Source organism: Trifolium pratense, linkage group LG7, assembly GCF_020283565.1.
Source record: "Trifolium pratense cultivar HEN17-A07 linkage group LG7, ARS_RC_1.1, whole genome shotgun sequence".
NCBI classification, from domain to species: Eukaryota; Viridiplantae; Streptophyta; class Magnoliopsida; order Fabales; family Fabaceae; genus Trifolium; species Trifolium pratense.
Genome location: NC_060065.1, coordinates 41616056 through 41634488, shown reverse-complemented (window position 1 = coordinate 41634488; position 18433 = coordinate 41616056). Strand labels below are relative to the sequence as shown.

General features: G+C 30.6%; 2 protein-coding genes across 18 annotated transcripts; one reads left to right on the top strand and one right to left on the bottom strand.

Annotated features, from left to right (window-relative positions):
- Positions 1 to 3351: 3351 nt before the first annotated feature.
- LOC123894953 (replication factor A protein 1-like) lies at positions 3352 to 7509 on the top strand. Of its 12 annotated transcripts, none has more exons than XR_006804026.1 (5): positions 3355 to 4615; positions 4753 to 4874; positions 5228 to 5289; positions 6516 to 6577; positions 6935 to 7057. XR_006804026.1 is itself a non-coding variant. In XM_045945112.1 (4 exons), exons 1-4 carry the CDS (start codon positions 3972 to 3974, stop codon positions 6992 to 6994), a joined length of 888 nt encoding a protein of 295 aa, XP_045801068.1. In that variant the 5' UTR covers positions 3352 to 3971; the 3' UTR covers positions 6995 to 7057. The 12 variants fall into 12 exon arrangements, 7 of the variants coding, with proteins under 7 accessions (XP_045801068.1, XP_045801073.1, XP_045801071.1 ...); XR_006804024.1 differs by having other exon boundaries at positions 3357 to 4615; positions 5228 to 5378; XR_006804027.1 differs by lacking the exon at positions 6935 to 7057 and having other exon boundaries at positions 3361 to 4407; positions 4516 to 4615; positions 5228 to 5378; positions 6516 to 6734.
- A 1895-nt stretch (positions 7510 to 9404) lies between these two features.
- LOC123894952 (protein NEOXANTHIN-DEFICIENT 1) lies at positions 9405 to 16960 on the bottom strand. Of its 6 annotated transcripts, none has more exons than XM_045945105.1 (12): positions 15752 to 16960; positions 15545 to 15582; positions 15368 to 15435; positions 15024 to 15107; positions 14713 to 14776; positions 14499 to 14545; positions 12299 to 12353; positions 12100 to 12138; positions 11190 to 11355; positions 10404 to 10470; positions 10272 to 10328; positions 9405 to 9785 (listed from the first exon to the last, which is right to left on the bottom strand). In XM_045945105.1, the coding sequence occupies exons 3-12, from the start codon at positions 15430 to 15432 to the stop codon at positions 9542 to 9544; spliced, it is 888 nt and encodes a 295-aa protein (XP_045801061.1). In that variant the 5' UTR covers positions 15433 to 15435; positions 15545 to 15582; positions 15752 to 16960; the 3' UTR covers positions 9405 to 9541. The 6 variants fall into 6 exon arrangements, with proteins under 6 accessions (XP_045801061.1, XP_045801065.1, XP_045801066.1 ...); XM_045945109.1 differs by having other exon boundaries at positions 10404 to 10467; positions 15752 to 16943; XM_045945110.1 differs by having other exon boundaries at positions 10404 to 10467; positions 15520 to 15582; positions 15752 to 15895.
- Between the last annotated feature and the right edge of the window lie 1473 nt (positions 16961 to 18433).

The window sequence follows — 18433 nt, the reverse complement described above, 5'->3', positions numbered from 1 at the left end:
CAAGTGTTTTCCAAATTAATAGAAGTGGAAAAAAAATGTACTTACACTTTCAAAATTTAAACGAAATTATCCACGAGAAAGCATCACGATTATTATTTGGAGAACATTCGATATATACTCTTCGAGTTTGGTTGAGTATCAAAGCAAAATTCAATTAATATTATATGTTTTGTTTTGACCATATTTTTCTAAAAGTATATAAATGTAAATATTATCGTATAAGATCTTGTTTGATTTATCTTGATGAATATTTTCAAAATATCAAATTCTTATAATTTTTACAAATAGACGATTAATGATATTCATAATCAAAATTATATATTGATATACATACAATGATCAATGCCTTATTAATTTATTTTAAATAAATTTAAATTTTGAATGATTTTTTTTACATGATATCAACATCCAACAAACTCGAAGATATTTAAAAATTTCTCTTCAAATTATTTTTTTTATGTGGAGTCATAAATTGTATCTATGACATTAATTTATAAGAAATTTCTACCAACAACGAATTTTCAAAAAAGTCTGAATCATCTGCGGTGACTGCAAGATCCAACGAAAGGATTTGGATCACCTTTCGATGAGTTGTAACTTTTTTTGTCAAATAGTATAGTGACTATAATTCTATCTTTTTAAGGTGAATAAATAGGAGTACCAGCATTCGAACCCCGATTTCTCTATATTACATGCAATGTTCCTACAAATTTAGTTTATAATCATGGGACTGTACTCTGTCACGGCAGACTAAATTGATTGCAGACCTTCAATTTAACATACTAATTTTTATTTTCTAAATTTGTGAAAAAATTGTTTGGGGAATAAACATGAGAGAATAAAATGTGTTCTATCTCCATTTTTTAAAAGAGAGTAACATGTGAGAAATTTGAATGAAGTGATATGGTGATAGATCACACTTTACTCTCTCGTCTAAATGGGAAAAAATCTTCCAATATGACTCATCCTATGACTCATCCATTTTTCTGGTGTTTCGGACTGGACTAAAGCACATATCACTCAAAAGGCCCAACATATTTTGTGGTCCAATATGACTCATCTATATCCAGTTAAAGGCTCACCACTCTTAATGATGCACTATCCATAACAGATAAATTAGTTTCTTGCATGAAATGTATTATCCTCAGATTCTCTCACATAAAGGGGCCTACAAGGCTATTGTGCATTCCTTCATGAATCCTAATGCCTACATATACGTCCAAACACTCACTCTCAAAATACACACATTTCACCCAATTCATACACATTCATATTGAGTTGTTACTGACTTGAACGTTGGAGTGCTAACATTTTTGCAAATACCATTTTCCATTGTGCTTGCAGCCCACAACCACCATCAATTCAATGTCAGATTTTAATTTTATAACTTATAAGTTTATGAGAGCAAATCCTCTCTCATTAATGTTTCCTCATGTGCAATCTTGTTCCTTTATTAAACAATAAAATAAAATAAAAATACAAAAACATAAATGTGAATGGTGGGGATTTGAACCGCTCCCTCTGCAGTTTATTTTCAAATTGAGAGAATCTGCTCTCTAAGTTTATATGACAAAAAAAAAGGACTCGTTTGTTAACCTTTTTTTCACGAACTTTTGCCTTATTTTTACTAACTTATGTTTTATTTTAATAAGATAATTGAATCAACTTCAAACTTTTTATAATTCATCATTTTTTCTCATAATTTTACTTTTGTCATTTTAATTTAATGGTGTAGATTCTCACACTTGAGAAAATTGGAGCGATTTTCACGGGAGAAAATCCATTCACGAAAATCTACTCCAACAAATTTACTTTAGTGTCGAAATTCGAAGAGATAAAATGATTAATGGTGTAGATTCTCACACTTAGGAAAATTGGAGGGAATTCCATAGAAAAAAAAATGACTTAACTGTATACTTGGTCCTTTTGTGTTTATTTTAGATTTCAATTTGGTCTATTACGTTTAAAAACTTTTAAGTTGGTCCGTTTAACCAAATTTTTATTTAAATCGTCTACATGACTAATAGTTTAGTTTTGTGTACGCAGACAACTTAGAAGGGTACTATGTGAAAGTTTTAGAAGAAAGTAACTTAAAATTAACGAAAAGTTCGAAGAAATTAACGAAAAGGATGACTTATGTCGATATCAATAACATAAGGGACCATTGAAACTTAAAATAAACATAAGAGGCTAAATATGCAATTTAGTTCATCGTGACAACTTGACAAGGTCATAAATACTAATCTAGCAAGTTGTCTAAGACATGTTCAATTGTTAAATATGCTTGGATCTCAACAGGCCCGACACCAAGGGGTTGCAAGGTGAGCGACGGCATCGAGCCTCCAAATTTTGGAGGCCTCAATTCAAAATTTTGAGGTCGTATAATAATAGTCATATATTGTTAGTATTTATAAAATAGCAGATGTAGTCAATAGATTAATTTTCAGACCCTATAATAGTAGTTATATATTACCAATGTTAATTTTGAGACCCTGTAATAATTACAAGATTCTTGATTATGAATTTTCTCACTCCCAACCAAAAAAAAACAAAATTTTCTTCGTGAGCACGAGCCATGAAATCGAATCCATGACCACATGTTTAAGGGGACAAAGACTCTTATTACTTGAACCAATTTATTGTTGGATTTTTTTTTATGTTACTTATAATTTAAATAAAGGATAATTCTTTTTAATTTTTTAACATTATTTTATATAGGGTCCGGTTTTAATTTTTAAACCGGGCCTCCAAATAATCGGGACCGGCCCTAGATCTCAACCCCAAAAGTTAGCTTATAGTGTGAGGTTGTCCTCACATATTTATACACTTAATAGCTCGGGAACCTAGCAATGTGGACTTCAAACAAACTCCAACAACACAACTTACATATTCCATCACCAACCCTCACGCTTAGCGTGTGCCTGAGTCAAATGTCCACATTGTAGTCGTTAACCCGGCTCTGATACCATGTTAAAATTCAGAGAGAAATACAAAATGACGGCTAGAGTCAGATAACTAGACTACTAACATAAAAACATATAATAATGCCTAATGACCAGACTACTAACATAAAAACATAAAGCCCATAGCACAAAGCTCACCAATACTATCATTAGAACTACACAAATTGAACTCAGCTAAATGGCAATTTTTGACACATGTTAATCACACATCTAATCTGCCAAATTCCTAGCTGGAAAATTTTTAAAATTTTTGCTTCTTTTGGCCATGATTTTGAATTATCTTTCCCTCCAATTCATCTGTTCGCTTATTGGGCCTAAGGCAAGAGTCCAGTCCAACCATATTAACCAAGCCCGGTCCGGATTGTGCAAAATAATAAAAAAAACGCATCCGGCCAAACAAAGACAGCGAATAGCTCTCATATGTCGTTTTCATCTTCTCCTTTCTCACATGTGCTCTCTGAATTCATCTTCTCCTTTGGGCTATGAACTTTGAAACAATTTTCAAATCAAAAGTCTTCAATCCCTTATCCATGCAACATCTACTTCTCACACTGTCAAAGCTTCAGAAAATCCATTTTAATCCCTTATCTCTCTTCAAATCCTCCTCTAATTTGGGAATTTTTTCTCATGTCTTTACAAGATGAAAAACCCAATGTTGAATAATACCCATTTTATTGATTCATTCTCTGTTGATTTTGCAGGTTTGGTCAAGGCGCATGCTGTTGGCATCAATTTTCAGATTTTCTCCAAAGGGATAAGATCAGATGAATAGGTAAAAGGTAACTTTGAATTTCAATTTCAGATTCTCCCGCCTTAGGGTTTAATCGATTTATTCATTTTATAATTGAAATAGGGTTAGAGGTTTTGTCTATTTAAGCAGGTATGTAGTTTATTGTCTCCGCTGCACCAAACAAATTCATACCCTCCACACCTAGTCTGTTTTACTTCCTTTTTTCAAACACGCTTTTATTTTCGAAATTAAAAAAAAAAACCCTTTTTTTTTTTAAAATGGCTTTCATGATTGGTAATGGTGAACATTTTTCTGAAATTGAAAAAATTGATTCTGAGAGAACAAGTTGGAATTTAAAGGCAAAAATTTTAAGGCTATGGGAAGTTTCTGATTTCTCTCGACCTAACAGTCCTTTCTCTTTAGAAATGGTTTTGATGGATTCTGAGGGTGGTAGAATCCATGCTACTGTTAAGAAAACACTTATCTATAAATTTAAGGATGATTTAAGTGAAGGAAAAGTTTATAGTTTTGAAAATTTGGGGGTTTCGACTAATGGTGGAGCATACCGTACTACTCAGCATCGCTACAAGCTGAATTTCCAGTTTGGATCGGTGGTTCAGAGGATTACGAACCATGATGTTAAGGGATCTCCTTTTCATTTAGTTCCTATTTCTGATGTTGTGAGTGGAAGTTATGATACTGACTATTTAGTGGGTATGTGTTTTGCATTTGAGTATTTTCTATGTTATTTCTTCCAAAAGTTTGTATGTATATATGATAAAAAAATTTTGATTACTAAGTATTTTCTATGTTATTTTTCAGATGTTATAGGGGTGTTGACTGGTGTTGGAACAAAACGTGAGGTAACAAGCCAGCATGGATCTACCACTAAGCTTAATGTGATTGCTCTAGAGGCACAAGGGTATGGAAATTTTTATCTGTTGCTCTATACTAAGTCTGGGTTTTTTACTTATAGCATAATGAAACTTGCATTATAAATTGAATCAAAGTAAAATAAGATGTGTAACTGAGTTTGTTATATTAATTTCCATGTCATAGGCATAAGATTCAATGCACTCTATTTGGTCCGTATGTTGATGAACTGAATGCTTTTATTGCTTCTGGAGATTACAACAATGCAGTAGTGATTGTGCAACTAGCAAAGGCCAAGACTTTTCAAGGTTAGATGAGTATAACATATATATTTATATTTAGTTTTACAATATACATGAAGGCTAATAGTTTGTCTAAATATATTTATGTTTTGCATATTGAAACTGAAGTAATTGATATGGAATTTGTAGACTACTTTCACATACAAAACTGTATGAATTGCACACGGTTGTTTTTTAACCCAAGTTGTCCGGAAAGCATAGTCTTGAGTTGCGTATTTTGTTAGCATTATTCTAATCCAATTTCAACTATTTGTTACAAGAATACATGTTTCAATTAATCTCCTTAATTGCGTATTTTATGTTTTCTTAATCTCTTATATTAATCATGATTTAATTTTTATTTTAATATTGGTTTACAGGAGGATATAGCTTTTAACTAGACTACATGTGTTGACTGAAAGGCATGGACTGAAACCAAAAGGTATGGATAATAGGGCTCAAGCCATTTAGGAATTTCAGTGATTTATGCCCATTGTTTTGACCAAGGAGTTGAGGGCTCAAGCCATTCAGGTTAGTCTATGTTACTTGATGATAAAACTTTAAAAAAAGGATTGAACCATTACTTGATTACTCAACCTGAAATGAATTTTCTTCACTATTTCATGAGTATGTGATAGTTGCATTTGGTAAACACATGGCTACATTTACTAAACCTGAAATTGCACCGATATGTGAACTTGATATCTATTAATTCTATTAACATTTTTGGATTCTTGACTTTTTTAAATTGTGATTGCATTTGGACTGAAATTGATTTAAAACTGCATAGTTCTTTCAAATTGCATAATTCTGTTCATGTTATTTTTGTTCAAGTAAAAAATGACTATTATCCTATTTGACTATTTAATTATCTTTCCTTATATGTTCATTTCTTATAACATGAATTTTTATGTTCTTTGATTTGACTATCTAATTATCGGTTCAAATTAGTCATTAGATGTGTTTGAGTTGGCCTTGCATTGATAATTTTTAATGTTTAATTTTAGTTGATTTTACTCTCAACACTTTGAAAATCCTATTAACCGTGTTGTTTGAAAAACCTTTGCATAATTTAGATGCTTATAGTAGTTTGATCCCTAAACTTACTACCTCACAACACAGTTACAATAGCAAGTAACAGGGCATTATTGATCTTTATATCAATTTAATGTCAGGAAGTACCTTAACCATTCAATCGAACTATTGTGCATTCTTCTCCATATGCATTCACTTTGAGGTTAATCTAATTGGCTTAAATAAATTTGAGAGTCCCAAATCAGTTCATATGGACTACTTTTACTCAATGGTTTTGAGATTATGATTTTTTATTTTTTTTTACTATTTTGTTACACTCCTAAAAGAGGCTAAACTATTGAAGATTGTTTTTATTTTCTATATGAATTCATGTTTGTTAAATTTCATGGATCTAGGTTATCCATGATTGTTATGATGTGTGGTAAGTGTCTGATATGGTTGAGTTTCAAAATAAATATCCTTTAAATCTTTATCTTCTTATTCATACATGACATATTTTTATTGCATTTTTTGTATGATAAACATCAAAGCATTTGGAACTATTCAAAGGAAATGCTTATTATTAAATAAATCTCAATAATTGATGTATATAAGTAGATGGATTGTTTTATTTATCTTCTTATTAATTTGCAGATTTTGATAACATGAATTATGAGATGATATTTGGGCAGGATCCCAGCATCAACAAATATTTGGTCTGATATGAACTTCACATCTATGTATATCTATTTGGTTTTGAAAATTTCAGAAATTGTCTTTTATAGTTGTTTATCTCTTTTCTTTCTCTACAAACTTCTCATTTGATTGTTTTGGATCACCAATGATATAAAAAAAGTGCAATTGTTTGGATTTATTGGAGTGTTTGTTATCATCATGGAGGGTTAGAGAAGGTCGACGATGAGTGACAGAGGTTGCAGGATGGAGGTCGCAGCGACTGCACACAATTGGTTTCAAGAGAATTTCACCATTTTCTTTCTTCTTTTTCTTGCTGTTTTTTTCGCCTAATTTTGTGTGTATCATTATTTCTGATTTGATCTTCTTTTTTTTTATAGGGGGGTACGTTTCTTGCAAGACAACAATTGGGGAAGAGAGTAACAATCATGAACTCTTGAATGTTTTAGGCTTTGGACAATTGCTGAATATAATTTTAATGTTGAAGAATAGATGCAGTTACCATCACTGTTTTTTGTTTTTGTAATATTTTTTATACTGTTAAGAGGTAGAGCAAAAATTGATCCACCAGGCTGTCTGTCCTAGGTAGCATGTGAGAGCTGCTCCTTCTTTCGGCGTGTTAGTTAAGATAACATTGAAGCCGAACCTAACGTGGCTGATGCAGCTGTAGTTTTCCTTAGATTAAAAGCTGCATTACAATGTTGCCACTGCCATTTATCCTATCATTTTAGATTGAATTTTGAAGTTCATAATTTAGTAGGTGTATGTGGGGAAGTATTGACTCCAAAATTTGGATGGGATCTATCCCCACATCAGCAGCTGTCATGGTCTACTGTAGTATTAAGGCCATTGAAGAACAAGATATTTATTGGTGAAAAGCACTAAAGCAATAGAAACGACCCCATTGTCTACTAATATTACTGACGGCAATGAATGTTGTATTTGTTGTTTCAAATTCAAATTTATTGTAATTATTTTTACCTTAAACGTGTTTAGTCTGACTGTTATCTAAACTCTTCTCTATTGTAATAATTAATGAAGTGCAAACTTATGTCGAATAGTTTCTGGCCAATATATATTGCACTGTTATTAAACTAAATATTGCAAGTTTTTATTAAACCAAATTGAATGTTCCCGTGCATACCCGTACCACAAGTTGGACCGGGTCAGATTGGATTCTTATAATTTTTAATCCAAATCGAATCAAATTGTGAGTAATTTTATTTTTGAATATTTTATGCTTATCTTACACTCCAATTTCTTTAATATTTTATTTGCAATTTTTAGTATAACAAATATTTTAATTCCAACGTTTAACAAATCCAATTTCTTTAATCAACAATTGTTTATGCCTCATAATGTTCTTTACATTTGTTTATAAAGATGTTCGTTTTCAAGGAGGTCAATATAATTTTCTCTTTGTGTATTCAATAGGTTTGAAGTACTGTATTTACTTATATATTTATTTTTTTACTAATACATTGATTTAATGAATTGATCTTCAACTAAATTTATCTTAAGTTTTTTCATCTAATGTATTGTTTTAATGAATTAGTATTCAATGAAATTTATTTTAGTTTTCTATTTTCCAAGAATATTAGAGCATGAATTTCACGTTACAAGTTAATGGAGTAATATTTCTCACTTAATTAGACTAACTACAATTTAGTAATTCTAACTTTTATGTATTATCGATTCAATCTTATCCAATTAGATTGATTGCGACTTAAGAATTCAAATTTTAATGATAAAATGGTTCAATCTCATCTAATTACATTAATTTTTACTTAGATATTCTAACTTCTTAATACAACAGAGTAATATAATCTAAGTTTTAGCATCAATAAATTCCAAATTTTATATATCTAAAAAACACACGGGGATGAGTGACATTTCAACCTAACTCAAGGAGGTCAATTCACTTCCTCTTTTAAAGTTCAAAGTATTTACTTATAGATTTGTTTTTTTACTAATACATTGATTTGATGAATTGGTGTTCAATGAAATTTATTTTAATTTTTTTATCTAATGTATTGTTTTGATGAATTAGTCTTCAATGAAATTTTTTATCTATTCCTTAAGTTTTAGCATCAATAAATTTCAAATTTTATATCTCTAAAAAATGTACGGGGAGCTGTATGATTTTATGTAGTCTTTGATGAATTAGTCACCTCTATTTTTTCTTAAACCATAGTGTTCTTCAAATGATATTGTTCGTGCGTTCTCAAATTTTGCTTTTCGTTTTTCAAGATGTATAGCTATTTGCATAGACAAATTGAAACTTTAATTCTTTGATTATGAAAATTTATCCTTAGTTCCGAATAATTTTTCACTATCAAGCATTTCCCTACAAGCATAAGTAGGATGTGTTTGGGACCACAACAAGACCAAATTGTTATGGTTTTAGACAACACAAATATTTCCCCGAATTGTGCCATCAAAACATCTTCAAGAAATAGGAATGAGAGGTCTATATCTGGGGGATGGTTTGAATTTGTTCAGAATGCTAAATACAACCTGGCGCAAGAGTTCGGTTTACTGTCTTAGATCCACCTGATTATTTGAATGTTGATATCATTAATCAACATCAATAATTGTCTTCTTCAAAAACAATTATGTTTGATGTGTTGTAGTTTATTATGATTTTCAGTTCTAACTCTATCTATATTAATTATCTGAATGATACTCTGAAGTTATTGTTTGTTGTATTATCTAACTGATGTATTTAATTGGATAATTCAATCGTCCTCGCCCGTGCGTTGCACGGGTTCCTAACTAGTTATCTAACATATAGGAGTATATGTTTAGAAACTAAATTTGAGAGTGATAGTTTAATGACTAAATTAATAGTTTATTCAAAAAGAAACATCCCAGCACTTTATTTTTATTGAGAGTTGTAATACTACATAATTGAATAAGAAAATTGCAATAGTTTGCTGTGGAAAAACACAAACAAATATTCATGTATGTTTTTGTAAAACTAGAGTTTATGGAACAGAGCTTACAGTAGTTGTAGTAGTTTCTAAAGAATTTGAGCATTGGTAAAGTACAATGGGAGCTTCTACTTGCATCTTCATTTGATTAAACTTAAGTGCTAATATAGGTTTTGATAACATCACATAGGTAGTTAAATTCTGTTTTCCATAGTCTTGTAAAGATTGTTGCTCTTTGTCATCAACATTTGTTAAAGGTAATGTTCTTGAAACCTTCAAAGGCTTCACTGGTTGCACCCTAATTTAATGTCACATAACACATTATTTGAATAGTAGTATTCCGTGCAATAAGATCATGGTATTGAAATAGTTTTAAATTGCTGTCTAAAACTGCAGTCCAAACAATGATTGTAAATGTGGTCGCAGTTAGGGTTTTAAATAGCGGTCAAAAGAGTAGTTGTTTCGTGATCCTTGCTTGATATTGCAAAGAATTGTATTCATATGCATCCAATGCGACCTCAGGCGCAGTTGCATTGCAGTTTCGGTAATATTAACAACCATTATGTTGCGGCACAAATCACAGTCGCGGACTTTTATTTAAAACCCTTTCCGCAATTTGAAAGGTTTGGAGGTGTTTGCAACACATCATGTATGCAATATTGCAGCAGAACCGGTTGCAATTGTATGCATTTGTTGCAATATCAACAATCAAAATTTTATTGTAACTGCGACGACAACACAATCTAATTACTTTCTTTGGAAACTTTAAGTAGAGGGACTAAACCTGCATTCAATCTGGCAAGAGTACTTAAGTAGGTTTGGATTAAACTCTGTCCCGCCACTGCAAATTCAAAACAGATTGATTATTACTTTGTTCTTGAAAATTGGAGATGAATGAGTCCATGAACTGATTTACCTGAAACTTGGAAGTGACATTTTAATTGTTGGCCCCATCCAACGGTCAAACTTCAAAGCAGGAACTGCTGTCAACATGCTTGTAATCAGTAAAACCTTATGTCAATTACAATTAGAAGTGAAATTACTTGAATAAAACAAAATTAAAACTGTATTATGGAGCATAATTATTCTTTCCCTAACATGTCATTTAACAAATTGCCTAGGATTAAAACTAATAGGGTTTTGTCAAAAAAAAACTAATAGGGTTAAATCTGTAACTTCATAAGGTTTAAATAGTGTTTACCCCTACAATGTTAGCGAATTTTGGTTTACTACCTGTAATATTTATTTCTGTTACCCCTGTAATGTGATGATTCCATCCTTTTAGTCCCTCATGAAATATGTTGGCTCAAGATTTTGCATAAATGATGACGTGGCATGCTTCGTGAGGGGGGTAATTTGAAATTCACTAACATTATCGGAGGCAAAAGGATAAAATCTTAAGCCATTATATTCAATGAGGAGCTAAAAGGACGGAATCTTCACATTACAAGGGGATAATCGAAAATGCCAAAATTCGCTAACATTCGGGGGATAAACACTGTTTAACCCATTTTATAATGACTACAAACATATTTAACCCAAACTAATAACACCGAGACATGCATGTTGTGTAATTGAATTCTACATGCAATATAGAATTGAATTAAATGTATGAAACAAGTCATTATGAAAGTAAAGTAACTATAGGCAATGCATATAACAAGAAATATATGAAGGATCCTCCAAATCAAATTTAACTCACCAGTACTTATGAGACTTATATTACAACTATCTGCTACACCAAAAGATTCGATTTCGGTTACTTGAACATTCAAATGATCATTTGGATTGTCGAACTCAGAACCAATTGGAATCATATTTAAAAATCCACTCCTGCCTCGTGATTGACTTGAGACTGCTGTAATTGTCTGAATCAACAATGAACTTAGTTAAAGTTAATGTATGAATGCCTGCCTACTGTATAGTGTAGATTTAAGAGAATTCAGAAATGATTCTTGTCTTAGAAGGTGTTTGGAATAGTTAAACATAGTTTATCTTATAGCACAAGCAATTATTTACAAGATGTTATATGAAAAATTTATGTTATGTCAATAAGTTGTTTTCATCTTATTTTAATATAAATATAAACTCCTCAAAATAGCTTATACAAGAATTGGTTTATATAGAACTTACGCATGTTTGTCTTCATTTTTTTCTTAGATGGTAGAAACAAAACAATTATATACTATATGATAAGCATTTATTGATGAAATATTAATGTAAGATATTTGCCTAAACACCCTCTTAGTACTTCATGGTGTAGTCAGTCTAAACTTATAACTTGATATGTTTGACACCAAGAGTAGTTATACCAATTACTGAGATCTTCTTATCGCGCCCCCTAGTTTTTCTTGTGTGCCTCCTGAAATTACTAAAATATCTCTTCCGCTACTTAACTAGTGAATTGAGTTCACTACTTAACTAGCGAACACCCCCTATACATGAAATTTTCAGGATTTTACACTGTCTACTAGAGAATTGAGTTTTCTATTTAACTAGCTGACACCCCAAATAAATGAAAATTTCAGGATTTCACACTGTTCTCTACTTAAGTACTTCGTTAGCTACTTAACTAGGTAACACCTGGTATACATGAATTTTTTCTATTTTACCTTGGAAAATCTTGCCACCTGACTTGGAAGCCCCACATCCTGTAGAAAAAGTACCAAGTTACAACAACATCAAGCACAAAAATTTGGTTTCAAAATTTGGAACATGATCAATAAATGGATTATTTTGAAAAACTTTATATTCTCATTTCAGATTAATGATTATTTTGTAAATATACATGTAGGAAATTTCTTCTCCCACCTTTCTTCCATGAGAACAAGCCTCATTGTTGTTCACATACACCTTTGTTGCCCATCTTTAAGTAGCCAACAGAAAGAAAAAGAAATTGTATATTAGTTTCCTATTGCATATGTATCTATGGCAATGTGATAAAATGCATTTTGGTCCCCAAGGGATTTTAATCACCCTATTAATAAAATCGAGATTTTAGTCTCCTATTTCATATAAATCATAGGTTTTTCCCCACAACTCAGTTCAGAGTTTATTTTATTATGTGTCGTATTCATGATAAATAAACTCCGAACTGAATTGCGAAGAAGAACTCTAGATGTAGTGAATTAAAGAAAGACTTTCATCTCAAATTTAAAAATGTAGGACTATCTTATTTAAGGTTAAGTAGAGGGCCAGAAATGCATATAATTTTATATAAAATTAAATCATTAATTGCAATGCTTAATCTTATGTGATGATTGGAATTAAAAGTACTATAAATAAATAATTTCCAAGAATAGTAATATGGCTGGAAAGAAGAAGAAGACAAAATAGCATCTTAAATAAAAGTTGATGGCCACTGTGATTTTCCAACAAATCTTTAAAAATAAAAATTTGCTTAAATATATCTTAGAGAAAATGAGAGATCCACTCTAGGTGTAAGTTAGGTTTAAATTGACATTCTAATTTCATTTTCATTTTTAAAATGTAATTACAAAATGGGTTTTTTTGTCAAGAATATGATGTATTCTAATTAAATATTGGTGTAAAACTATAATACACACCAAGTTGGTTAATCTTGAAAGTAATATACACTCTATGTTTTTATGATTAAATTCTTAAGGAATCAAATTGTTAAACAGTGCTCCTAAGACACTATTTAAGCATATTAATAAGAAAGTTTTATCTTGAAATTTGTGTATATCTTAAAAATATAAAAAATTAATTATCTTTCTAGCATTAACTTTATTCTTAATTTTCTTTTTAAATATGTTTAACAAGTATCTTATGAGCACTGTTTAGCACGACCTAATTCTTAAATCAGATAATAATAATTATGATATAGTATAAATATTATGCCTTGAAGAGTCATGTGAGCTCAGCTCAGTTAATAGGACATTGTATTTTATATGCAGGGGGCTGGGATTCGAACCACGATCATCCCACTTATCCACCTTAAGAGTGGAATTTCTAGCAATTAGACTATTTGACAAAAAAAAATATTATGCATTGATGATAAAAAAGCATTTAAATATGAGTTCAATCATTTTATTATATTGGCTCACTAATAAGTATGAAAGTTCCTCCTACTGAATGCATGAATCTGTCTCACACCTACATCAGTAGTGCAATAAGTTCTTATTAAAAAGTAGGCAGTGCAAAAAAGTTGATTAATTGAGTAGTTAGTGTGCAACTTGAACAATAAGTTATAACACTATTGAAGCTTTGGAACTTGAAAGTGATAAGGTTTGTTATCCACTGTGTGGATTTTGTGGAACTTATCCAAATGAACAATCCAAACCAATTTTGATTGGACAACTAATAGGCAAGAATCAGCTCATACATAAAGCTAAACCCTTTATATAAAAATGAATTTTTTTATGACTAACTATCTCCATCACAGCTGTGATGCTCTATATTTTCTAATTCTTATAGAAATATAAATATAAAAGTGTGATATTAAATTAGTTGAAAGATTTCAAAATATTTAAAAACTATAAGGTTAATTTGCATTTTTGGCTCTTAATTTTGATAAATTTGCAATTTTAGTCCCCTAACTTTTATAATAACACTTTTAGCCTCTAACTTATGTTCATTTTGCAAAAAAGTCTCACTGATTTTGACAAAGTCAACACACACGTGGACAGTAACTCACACGTCACGTCAACATTTCTTGCCACATATGTTAACGTTGCATGTGAGTCACTATCCACATGTGCATTAACTTGATCAAAATCAGCGGAGGTCAACATTTTGCAAAATGGACTAAAGTTACGGGATCTAAAGTGCTATTATTAAAGTTAGAATTCCAAAATTACAAGTTTGTCAAAGTTTGGAACACAACAGTGCAATTTAGCCAAACTTTAATAATGGAGGAAATATAAATAAAAGAAAATGGAGGGATCTTAACTCTATTGTTTAGCAGATTCTTGTCCATCATTTTTCATTATTAAATTAAATGAAAATGATGCAATAATAATACAAAATAGAAATGAAAGTTAGAACATACGCGCAAGATGTAGGGCGGTTCCAAACAAGTCCAGCAATCACAACAAGCTATACTAGCCATCACAAATTTCTAATGTCAGTATACAAAAATTTGTAAATAAACAAATTGATCAAAGATAGTACTAACAAATTTTCAAGTACCGTAAATATTCATGAAAAATGTCTCCAAAAATTGGGAATAAAATGTTGAGAATGAAAGTATATATAAACAAAACCTCATCAAAGGCACCCACTGGACTATCCTCATAACTAGCTAGAAAGAATCCACCAAGAGTGTATCTATAAATAATAAGTACATTCATCAATTAATTAATGGTTTCAAAATTAAACTTTAGGAGCATATTTCAAACCCGGATCATCTACAGCTGACTTTATCGTACAGTAGACCGTATGTCATTAGATTAAGAAATGTTTTACTCTTAATCAAAATATCTCTCTAAATCTAATGTATACAGTCGACTGCACCATAAAGTCGAATGTAGATGATCCAATTTACTCTATTCTCAAATTAGTAAAGGTAACCTACCCAAAAGCTTCAACCAATTTGAATTCTTTTGGAATGCATGTTCTAGCTTTCTCAGCTCTCACAAGATGGAGTTGATACAAGGCACTGGTAAATCCATAAACAAAACTACTTAGTAAAATCTCAACTCGCAATATCAATTACATGACAAGACATAAAAGTGTATGTTTGGATTAGCGGTTGAGTTTCGGCAAAATTACGGGGACACTCTGATTTTGTTGAAATTCGAAAGTGTCGTTTTGTTTTCACAATTAAAGTGACACACAAGTTATTTCACCAAACACACCATTAATCCAAGCATAGACAAAATAGCTAATTAAAGATTGTCACACATTTGACACACTTACCTTCCTCTAAATATCCATGGAGGCTTACCATACCCAGGTGAAGGTTTTGTCTCTACAGCATCCATGAACTAAAATAATGAAAAATTTCCCACTTATTAGTAACCTTTTGGCAATTAAATTAATTCAATTAATATTACTAACTTATAAGTAACTTATTCTTTGTCGGACTTTACTAACCGCGTGGCCAAATTCTGGATTACTAGAGTCCTCTTCTCCTAAAAACCAGAGTACGGTTAATACAAAAAATATATTAATGTGTATGTCTAACTTGTAAGGATGATATAATATAATCACATTTTATGGAATCAAATGCTATATAAACAACATGGTTCTGTTTTGCAGTATGGAAAAAACAAAAGGGGAAGTTGGAGTTATGGAAATTACCTTATGAAATTGTTGAAATTGAAAGCATGATGTAGAAGGATGGAAGTTTTATGAGAGAAGAAGTAAAGTAGTGGAATGTGGAAATGAATGGATAAACAAAAAGTTTTGATCCATCGTGTCGTCTTATATGGACATAAATAAACAGCAATACAATGACGTTTGGCTCGCGCCAATAATATAAAGTGTTGTTGGGAATGAATGGATAGACCATGACCATAACTTTTGGAAAGGAGAAAGAGTATAAAATATAAAAACTTTGGTTAAATTGGATAATTAATATATTTATTGGTTTCATATTGTTCCATTAATTAATCTACGTTATAAATTAGTTCCTTACAACAAAATTTGCCTTGACCAAGCCAGAAGATGACTCTTTGTTAGATCAAAATGTATTCTAGACAACATCTCGTTTATTTAGTGTTTGGATGGAACAATTTATCTAATTGTGTTCAAGTGTATAGGTATAACAAATGCTCTTAATTATATTATCAAGGAGATTCTTATGATCCTCACACGGTAGAAGAAAAAGAAGCCCAAGTCAAAGAAGATGTTCGTCTTCTGGACACTGTACCAAGACTTCAACAAAAAGATAACGAACAGAGATGATATGGATCATCATCTTTTTGCTGCAAGTCAAGACAAGTAGTCAAAGTTTGTGAATACATCATCTAAACAAATTTCTAAGATTATAAATGAAGACTATGTTCATCCAGAACTTCATCCACAATCATCTATTGTATATATAGATGATCCTCTCAACCTCTGGACACATATAAGACAAGAAAGTCAAAGTCAACATTTCATGATCCTCTAGATTGCTAGTGAAGACTTTCATCCTCTGTGCCAAAATAACAAAGGAATGATATCAAAATGGCAAAAGGATTTAAAGGATATGATAACATATGTTGATCAAAGGAATGATCAGACACTAGAGAATGTTTCCTTCCATTAATGGTCATATCATGTAAATCACGGATAGTACAAAAGCATGATCCTACGACAATTACACATGCGACAACTGCAAAAAACAACAAAAGTAGTATGAGTTATATCATCTCTCCATAAAAAATTATACTAACATCATCAACGAAAATCCTTCTATGTAGAAAATCCATCTCTCCATAAGAAATTGAGGTAGAAAATCCTTCTATGTATGAAAGAAAAGAGTCAGGGTGACTCTGCTATGCTATTGAGCATGAAATTCCTAGTGGTGCAAGTGGAAGTATCTTTCTATAGTTTGAAAGAAAGAAAATATCTTAAGGGTCTGTTTGGTGCATAAGATAAGAGACAGGATATGATAACTGTATCATATCCTACCACAATCCAGTATTTGGTGATACAGCAGGATATGATAAGTTAAACCTGAAGCTTATAATATCCTGTCTCTCTAGTTATAATTCTTATCCTGCATTTGAGCTGGGTTACCAGCATGATAGGATAAGAGAAAAAAAATTATTGATTTATTTTATAAAATATATTTTAAAATACATAAAATAAAATTAATAAAATATAAATAATAAAATAATTAATTTTTAAATATATATGTGATTTTCTCACAGGGGTAATTTTCATGATTTTTATTTGAAATTATATAAAGTTATTTGATTACTTATTTATATTTTTTATTTATAAAATTCAATGTATTACAAAATAATTTTAAAAAAATAACAATTGTTTTACAAGAGTAATTTTGTCATTTAAATATGTTATATATCTTATCGTATTATTATGAGCAAGTATGTATTAAGAACAAAATATAATAGTTATCATGTTTTTTATCTTGTGTGCACCAAACACAGGATATGATAACTGAGTATAACTGTTATCATATCTTATCCTTATCCTGTTTTATATCCTATCATGTCACTATGCTATCATGCGCACCAAACGGGTCCTAAAAGAAACAGAAAACACATGCATCTTTTCCAACCTCCAACTAATTAATATAGGTAGCTCTAGTGGCGGCCCGGAGAGTGGATCAAATTCAAGTGAGTGACCGTTTAGGGCCCATTTCTTGGACACAAAAATCTGTTTTTTAATAGGACACAATTTTTTTTTTAATATATACATATTGAGGTGGCTATAGAATTAGTAAAAAGTTTGATTTTTTTTTTTATTAATAATTATGGCATTAATGCGCAAAAAAGTATAAAAGAAGCACTAAGAAAACAAAAACAAGTAAAAATTGGGATAAGAACAAACACAAAGAAGAGGCAAAAAGCCAAAACTCCACACATAAAACGCCCATAACAGAACAATAGTAGATAAACGACAATACACCTCCCATGCACTAATAAAAGGAAGGGAAAAAAAATTGATTAACTAGCTACTTAGAAATTTAGAGAGACAATTGAATTGAATTTGTAAATTTTATCAATGATATTCAAATAGTTATACAAAGATTTACTCAAAAAAAAATAGTTACAAAGATATTACTACCTCTAACTCTATCTCTAAATATAAGATCCTCTTAAAAAAAATTGTCCCTTTTTATAAGATTCCTTTCAAATTTTTAACGGCATAAATTATTTCTTTACCAACATACCGCTAATTATAGTACATATTTTTCTACAATATGTAAATATTATTTTTAAAAATATTATTCATTCTCTCTTTTAAATGATACAATTGTAAAAATAATATTAATTGTCAACAAATTTAATATCATATCAGAATAAACTT